The sequence below is a fragment of the Mesocricetus auratus genome, unplaced genomic scaffold, assembly GCF_017639785.1.
Source record: "Mesocricetus auratus isolate SY011 unplaced genomic scaffold, BCM_Maur_2.0 Super-Scaffold_100023, whole genome shotgun sequence".
NCBI lineage: Eukaryota > Metazoa > Chordata > Mammalia > Rodentia > Cricetidae > Mesocricetus > Mesocricetus auratus.
This window is the reverse complement of record NW_024429204.1, coordinates 4,394,467-4,403,063: the sequence shown is the minus strand read 5'-3', so window position 1 is coordinate 4,403,063 and position 8,597 is coordinate 4,394,467. Positions and strand designations below refer to the sequence as shown.

The 8,597-nt window shown below is 58.3% G+C and overlaps 1 protein-coding gene across 1 annotated transcript; it reads left to right on the top strand.

The window, feature by feature from the left end:
* Positions 1-906: 906 nt before the first annotated feature.
* On the top strand, positions 907-7,103 carry Klf10 (Kruppel like factor 10). The gene is made up of 4 exons (XM_005072637.4): positions 907-1,078; positions 3,736-3,966; positions 4,065-4,971; positions 5,411-7,103. Exons 1-4 carry the CDS (start codon positions 1,043-1,045, stop codon positions 5,668-5,670), a joined length of 1,434 nt encoding a protein of 477 aa, XP_005072694.3. The 5' UTR covers positions 907-1,042; the 3' UTR covers positions 5,671-7,103.
* The last annotated feature ends 1,494 nt before the right edge of the window (positions 7,104-8,597 follow it).

The following is an 8,597-nucleotide window of genomic DNA, read 5'->3' as shown; positions in this document are numbered from 1 at the left end:
GCTCGCCCTGGCTCTCCCGCTCGCCCTGGCTCTCCCGCTCGCCCTGGCTCTCCCGCTCGCCCTGGCTCTCCCGCTCGCCCTGGCTCTCCCGCTCGCCCTGGCTCTCCCGCTCGCCCTGGCTCTCCCGCTCGCCCTGGCTCTCCCGCTCGCCCTGGCTCTCCCGCTCGCCCTGGCTCTCCCGCTCGCCCTGGCTCTCCCGCTCGCCCTGGCTCTCCCGCTCGCCCTGGCTCTCCCGCTCGCCCTGGCTCTCCCGCTCGCCCTGGCTCTCCCGCTCGCCCTGGCTCTCCCGCTCGCCCTGGCTCTCCCGCTCGCCCTGGCTCTCCCGCCGCTCGGTGCGGTCCACCCGGCCGCCGCCACCGCGCCAGACCCACGGGGACACGGCCAGGCTCGGCCCCGCGCTCGAAGCCTCGGCTCGCCCGGGGGTCCCGCCCACTCCCTGGCGGGGCCGGGGCCGGGACGCCGCGGGCGAGCGGGCGCGCAGGGGGCAGGGCGGGGCGGGCTTCCCTCCCCCTCCCCGCCCCCCACGTGGGGCCGGCTCCCCCCCAAAGCCCGGACGCCTCCCAGGGATGTCCCCGCCGGCGGCGCCGCCCCCACCCACCCCCACCCCCGGAGGCACGGACGGGGCGGGATGCGCGGGAGGGGGCGTCCCGGAGGAGGGGTGGGGTCTCCCGCCCTGAGTCCCCCCTCCCCGGGGCAGGGCCGGGGGGACGCGGCGCCCCGGGGCTTGTGTACACGCTCGGCGGCCCGAGCCTCCTGCAGCCGGGCAGCCGCTGATCACGCGTGGCCCCGCGAGCCCATTGGCTGCCGCCTCACACACCTTTGCCGCCGATTGGCCGGCGCCAGGCCCCGCCCCCCGGCCCGGGCCCCCGCCCCGCGGCGCGGGGCAGGCAGAGCGGCTACCTGAATGGGGAGGGGGGCAGACGGCGCGGAGCGCGGCGGCGGCGACGACGTCCTTGTCGTCTGGAGTCTCGGGGCGCCCGCCGTCGGGGGCCAGGCAGCCGGCTGCAGCTCGGAGGCGCCGCGCCTCGCCCGCCACCCAGCCATGCTCAACTTCGGCGCTTCTCTCCAGCAGGCGTCGGTAAGTCACCTGGGGATGCTCGACCCTGCCCGCCCAGGGTCGTCCCTGCCTTCCCGCCCGCTCGCCTGCCCGCCCAGGGTCGTCCCTGCTTTCCTGTCCGCTCGCCTGCTCGCCCAGGGTCGTCCTGCTTGCCTGCCTGCTCGCCCACTCGCTTGCTCTCCCAGGGTCGTCCCTGCTTTCTTGCCCGCTCACCCAGGGTCCCCGAGCCCGAGTCCCCGCATCAGCCACGCCTGAGGACCCAGACTGCTGCAGCGGGGTCTCGCCGGGGTGTCCCGCCCGCAGGCTGGGGACATCATCGAGGGCGTGTGCGGAGGACGGGGCGGAAGGGGGGAGCCAGCCTTTCGCGGGGGGATGGCTGACCTGGACCGGGGCGGCCGTGCGCTCTCGCGCCTGCCCGGGAGAGCACCGGGGCGTCTGCGGGACACCCGGGGGAGGAGAGCGAGCCGCAGGGGGCGCCGCGCACCTGGCACTGGCGGGAGGTGCCCCCAGTCTGCGGCAGGAGCGCCCCCCGGGGTGGCGGGGACGGACCCGGGCGCTGTGTGCCCGCGAGGCGGGCGCCTGCTCGTCCAGGGAGGGAAGCCGGGTGGGCGGGCGGGCGGGCGTGCGTGCGTGCGAGCGCTGCCAGGTGGGGACCGCGCGGCTGGGCGAGCCCGGGGCTGGGGGAGGGGACGCAGGGGACCCCATCCCGGGCTGCAGACGCAGGTGGCCGCCCGGGGAGGACTCTCGGCGCCGGGGGGCGGGTGGATAATAACGGGGGGGCTGGGTCCTGCCGACAGCTGGGCGGGGGAGCGGGGGCCGCGGAGCCCGCGCCCGTGGGCGCCGCACGTCTGGGGAAGTCTGCGGAGCGGCGGCTCGCCCGGGCCGGGGAGACGCGGGTGGAGCGAGCGCCCCGGGATCGCTCCCGGGAGGAGGAGGAGGGCGGCGGCGGCCGGGCTTCCGCGGGGACCCGGCGGCTGCTCCTCCTCCTGCTGCTGCTCGCGGGGAGCTCCTCGTCCCCGAGTGACCCGGCCCCGGCCCCCGCCAGGCAGGGGCGGGAGGGAGCCAGGCCGGGCTGTCGGTTCCTAAGGGAACCGCGGCTCCGGGGGAGGCGGCAGGGGCGGGCGCCGCCCGGTGCGCACTGGCGAGCGGTTGGCGGCGGCGGCGCCCGCGGCCCCTCCCCCGGCGGGCGGGCGGGCAGGGCGAGCGCGGCGGGGGCGGGGCCGCGCTCAGGAAGTAGGGGAAAGGTGACGGCGCGGCGATCCCCAGTTCACGTTTCCTGCGCGGCCCGGGCAGCCGCTGATCACGCTTTGTTCACATGCCTCGCCGCCCCCCGGCGGCCCCGCCCCCCGGCGGCCCCGCCCCGCGCCGCCCAGCCAATCCGCGCGCGGGCCGCAGGCCGGCCGGCCAATGGCAGGGGAGGGGCGCGCGGCGGGGACGCGCGTGCGCGCCCGCGGCGGCGGCGGCGGGCAGCGTGCCCGGTGACTCACCCCGCCGGCGAGGATCTCCCCCGCCGGCCTCCTGCGCCCGCCCCGCCCCGCCTCGCCCCCGCCCGGCTTCCCTTTCCTGCCTCGCACCGCCGGCTCGCTGCTCCCCTCCCAGCTTCCCCTCCCGGCGCGCATTCCTCACCCCTGCCTGCCTGTCTGCCTCTCCCCTTTCTTCGCGGTGGTGCCTGGAGGCTTTTTTAACACTCGCGCGGGTCCACGCATTGCCGCTTACATAAAGGCGCGAACGATTATGCAATTTGCATTGTTGGTAATATTTCCAGAACAGTGTCTTTCCCCACACACACTCAATAGGAAGATAGACATTCTTTGAAAAAAAAATTTTAAAAAGCTTTAAGTCTGTCTGCAATTTCGTTTTGATTATTAGGTTTTGTCCTGTCCGTTTTGAGCGAGGCTGACAGCGAACTTGATAAATAGCCAAAGCCAGCCTTGAGCTCTGGTCCCCTGACTGCCTCGCAATAATGCTTTCCATCATTTTTGCAACCTCTGCTTGGACCGGAAGGCTTTGGAAGTTCTTTCTAAAATGAAAGTAAAACGTGGTGGGTGTTGCTTTTGAAATGCAGCTCAGAGAACTTTATTCAAACTGTAAGGCTGAAGGAGTTGCCGAAACACAAAGCATAAACCGTGAATCAAGCCGCGTTTTAAATAAATTAAAAAACAACATATACACTGTGGATAGTTTTTGGTTGTTTTGTGAATTCTAAGCCCATTACATTTTGTGGCTGTCTGCTCCCTTACGGTGCGGCAAGCCATTGGGTTGGGTAGGTCCAGTAAAATAAGGGATGTGGAGAGATTGAGACCTGGCCAGTCTTTCCTTTGCTGTTGTATGTGTGTTTTATTTGCTTTGAGATGGCAGCCCCCAACTGCTTCTCCTCCGCAGACCTGAGTTTACACGAGTATTCCACCACGCCTGGCTAGATTTTATTTTATTTGATCTTTACCATGCGTAATGGAGTTACCAATTTCGGCCTTCGGGTACTTGGATATAACTTTTAACTTGGAAGTAGTTTAAGTCAAATTGCATTTTAGGGCCAGCACTGGTCTTGGCTCCCTTGCTGTAATAAGGTGGCGTCCTCTAAATTTGAAGGGTGTTTTACAGACAACAGAGAAGTTGTGCGCCCCTGTCATTTGAGTATCGAGGAGTATGCTGACGAACTTTAACCTTGTCTTTCATAGGAGGAGAAAATGGAAATAATGTCTGAAAAGCTGAAGGAGGGCGTGTATGCCCGGAACAAGACGGAGAAGAGTGACTTTGAAGCCGTGGAAGCCCTCATGTCTATGAGCTGCGACTGGAAGGCTGGCTTCAGGAAATACCTTGAAAACAGGCCTGTCACCCCGGTGTCTGACACCTCCGAGGAGGAGGGCTTGCTTCCTGGGACTCCCGACCTCCACACAATCCCGGCGTTTGTGAGTATCCTCTAGTGGGTAGAAGTCACAGCATCTTTCCAGCACTGACGTGATGAATTCCTGATTTCTCACGGTGTCGCCTGTGTTTTCCTTTGTAGTGTTTGACCCCGCCTTACAGCCCCTCTGACTTTGACCACTCTCAAGTGTCAGCTGTGATGGCCCCAGCGCCACCTACTGGCCTCTTCAAGCCATTCTCTGATGCCACCAAGGCTCCAGTTGCGGTGCCTCCCTTCAAAGAGGACAAGGGTCCTGCCCCTCTCCTCCCCAAAGCTCAAGCAACAAGTGTCATCCGTCACACGGCTGATGCCCAGCTGTGTAACCACCAGACCTGCCCTGTGAAAGCAGCTAGCGTCCTCCCCTCTCAGGACAATTCTCTCCCAAGAAGGACCCACCTAAGCACCGAGGCTGCGAGGAAGAGCATCCCCTGCGCAGCCGTGTCGCCAAACAGATCCAAATGCGAGCAGACCGCAGCCGCAGCCCGTGACGAGAAGGCGGGGACGGCACCGTATGACTTGGCTGTGCCTTCCTCGGAGACGGTCATCTGCAGGTCTCAGCCAGCTCCTGCGTCCCCGCTGCAGAAGTCAGTGCTGGTCTCTTCACCTACGGTGTCCCCTGGGGGAGTGCCACCCGTGCCTGTAATCTGCCAGATGGTTCCCCTTCCTGCAAACAACTCCCTTGTGACCACAGTTGTCCCCAGCACTCCAGCCAGCCAGCCGCCGGCCGTCTGCCCCCCTGTGTTGTTCATGGGCGCTCAGGTGCCCAAGGGCACCGTGATGTTCGTCGTGCCCCAGCCCGTGGTGCAGAGCCCCAAAGCTCCGGTGGTAAGCCCCAATGGCACCAGACTGTCTCCCATCGCCCCTGCGCCTGGATTCCCTCCTTCGGCAGCGAGAGTCACTCCCCAGATCGACTCCTCCAGGGTGAGGAGTCACGTCTGTAGCCACCCGGGATGTGGCAAGACTTACTTTAAAAGTTCTCACCTGAAGGCCCACGTGAGAACACACACAGGTACTGCCTGCCTCTGTGCGTGTGCGTGTGCGTGTGCGTGTGTGTGTGTGTGTGTGTGCTTTGAAATGAGTGTGGCCGCAAGTACAAACTTAAGTGTATGGAAGGGTTTGTTTGCCTGGAAGCTCGCTTGGATGATAAAGTGTCTTTTAAATTGCTAAGTTTGTCCTAGGGGTCAAGTGGCACACCTTGTGATCTCAGCACTCGGGAAGTAGAGGCAGAGGCAGACGCACACGTCTAGTGATGCGTGTGTTATCGTCTCTGCCTCCCAAGTGCTGGGGGTTACTGCGTGTGCATTGCCCCCAGCACGTGTGGTGACACCTGGCTGTACTTAGCTAAGCTTTGGATTTTAAGTCACGCGTCCACATCTAGCTCTAGGTGAGGTAGACAGTAGGCTCCGAGTCCCTCGGGTGTAGTAACCGCCTGGCTTTCTTTGTTTCAGGGGAAAAGCCCTTCAGCTGCAGCTGGAAAGACTGTGAAAGGAGGTTTGCCCGCTCTGATGAACTGTCCAGACACCGGCGAACCCACACGGGCGAGAAGAAATTCGCCTGTCCCATGTGCGACCGTCGGTTCATGAGGAGTGACCATTTGACCAAGCATGCCCGGCGCCACCTGTCAGCCAAGAAGCTCCCGAACTGGCAAATGGAAGTGAGCAAGCTGAATGACCTGGCCCTACCTCCAACCCCGGCCTCTGCGCAGTGACTGACAGGCCGGCCGGAGGCGAAGAGGAGTCAGAGCTAACCTTGATCAGTCAGAGCCGGCGATGGCGTCAGAACGCTTCCGCAGGTCTGTGGCCCTCCAGCGGGGCTATGCAGAAGCCCCTGGCTGAGGGGAAGGCCAGCCCGGGTTACATGACAAGTGTTTCGGCCACAGGCAGGCCACGGAAGGGCAGGTTTCGTTCCTTCCACATAAAGAGATGAGATAGCCTTTATTCCTTGGATCATGGTGAAGGTTCCAGATGAGGTCAGCACAGACTCTGAGTCACATCCACACTGGGTACCTTGTTTCTGCTGTTTATACTTGAGACCAGCTCTGCCTGGGATTCTGTGAAAGCGATGGTTTTTGAGAATCTAGAGGCTGGGAATTCCGGTACAGAGATGGAGGGAGCTAAAAAAATGAGTTTGTTCGGCAGGGATGCCATCTCCTCCTAGAGCTATCTTTATTACTCCTCCTCATCTTTCCAGTCGGCTTTGGATGTGGTTATTAAGTCTACAACTATCATTTTTCACTATTGCTGGTATTTACAGTTGAACAGCTGTACATTGTTAAGGGGGGGCCAAAGAACTGGAACCCTCATTAATTTAATTGCTTGGAAGTGCAGCTAAAAAAATAAAGGGTTTATTTTTTGGTTTTTTCTTTTTCCTTTTTATTTTTTTTTTTGCATTTTTGTTTTGAAAGTTTTGACAACAGCATTTAGGCATTTTACTCTACTTTAGACTCAGTTTGCCTGCAGTTTCTTGTGTAGATTTGAAAATTGTATACCAATGTGTTTTTTGTAGGCTTAAGATACACTGCACTTTGTTTAGAAAAAAAAATCTGAAGGTGAAAATATGGATTGTAAAGAGGGGACGTCAGAAGTTTGAGGTAACTCCTGAGAAAGATGGTTTCATGTCATCGGTGAAGGGAGCTCATGTCAAAGACGCGCCGCGCTTTCAAAAACTAGGAGGTTAATGACCATTACAGGTGACAGTTTTTCAGGGTGTGGGAATAGATAGGTAGAAAATTAATAGAACATTCACTTCCAACTTGAAAACAATGTTCACGACACAGTACTTCACCGCAAGGTTTGGGCACCTTGGGAACTCGGAGACATCACACGTAATTCACACCCACAGTGGTCTGCAAGCCCTTCCTGAAACAGTGACTTTGGCTAACAGTGTTTCTGTTCCGTTGTAAAGTGGATAATACACTTGATAGTAAAGGTAAATTATTCAAAATACATAGTGAAAGATTGTCACTATACCTTCCCATTTAAGCTGTTTCTGTACTTTGGGTGTCGGTTTCTGACATGCAAACTTGAACCGTTGAGAAAGATTTTTCTTAAAAAAGTTATAAAGAATCATGAGTTCCAATTTGCACAATATTTTTTGTTGTACTTTATACCTTGTTTACAATAAAGAATTTCCTTTGTTATACACTGGGTTTGTTTTGTTAAAAATCCATTCTCCATCTCACCTCAACACGGGTCTCGTTCCCGTTAGAACCTGAAGCCAGGCCGGGCGTTGGTGGCACACACCTTTAATCCCAGCACTCGGGAGGCAGAGGCAGGCGGATCTCTGTGAGTTCCAGACCAAGCCTGGTCTACCGAGCAAGTTCCAGGACAGCCTCCAAAACAATACAGAGAAACCCTGTCTCAAACTAAAAAAAAAAAAAAAAAAAAAAACCCTAAAGCCAGATTTCTTTGGGATGATATGTAAGCTAGTGTGGTGATATTATTTATGACTTATTAAAGCTTACCTGGGAATTCAGAAAGCAAAGCCAGTGTCAAACTATAAAAATCAGGTGGTGGTGGCCACACCTTTAATCCCCGGATCCTGGAGATGAAGGCAGATGGATCTCTTGAGTTCACGGCAACCCTGGGCTACGCAAGATTGAACCAGTCTAAAAAGAAACAGCACTCATACCCTTAACCCCAGGACTCATGAGAGGTATTTAGACAGGAACAGAGTCTCAGAGCTGGCTTTCATTCTCCAGCCACATTGAGGATAGGAAAGGTGTTGTAGTCTCTGGTCAGGAGGAGAACACAGCGGTCTGAGTGAACCTGAGGAGCCGTGAAGTCGGGAGCGATCTGACCTTTAACTGAGCTGAGGTAAAGGTGAAATCTACTGGCTTGGCTGCTTTGCTTTTCTGAAGCTTGAACCCCAGTATCAGTCCCTGGGTCTCTTATTTATCATGCTACAAGTCAGCCTGTTGGGTAAGTGGTTTTCGGGCGTTTGGCTTTTGGGATGGCTCTGGTGTGTCAGCCAGGATGGCTGTCAAGCCTCGCCTCCCAAGTGTCAGGAGGTGTAAGTGTGAACCACCACAGTCGGCTAACATTTTAGTTTCTAAATATTCTCGGTACATTTTGATCATCTGATCTTCAAATAAGCTCTGGCCCTCGGTGAGACCTTGTTAAGTAGCTTTGGAGCTAACTAGAACACCACAGTGAATTTACATGCAATGCAGCTTCTGCGGGGGGGGAGGTAGGGGCTTCTCCAAGTTAAAGTCACTCAGACCAAGAAGTGACACCTTAGATGCCGTGGGCAATGCTGGCACTCAGCAGCAGGGGAGGCCACTCCCCCTCTGGAGAGAGGCACAGCTGTAAAAAGTGCATGGATGTTCATAATGCTCTTGAAAACATTACAAAGGCTGACTTAAACCCTGGTCTAACGTCTGGCTCACCTTTTGAGACAAAGTCTCACCGTAGCCCAGGCTGGCCTGGAACTCACTAGATAGCCCAGGCTTTCCTCAAAGGTGTGCTTCACGGCTCCAAGTTCAGATGACCTGGTTTTGCTTACACTCTTCTCCACTGGTTGGGTGTGTGAACCTCATCCGAGGTGAGTGACTGGGGTATGCTAATCCCTTCGTTGCATGTGTTCATTCATTGTATATGCTAGTCCATTGTACATTCCGTGACAAAGATTTACCTA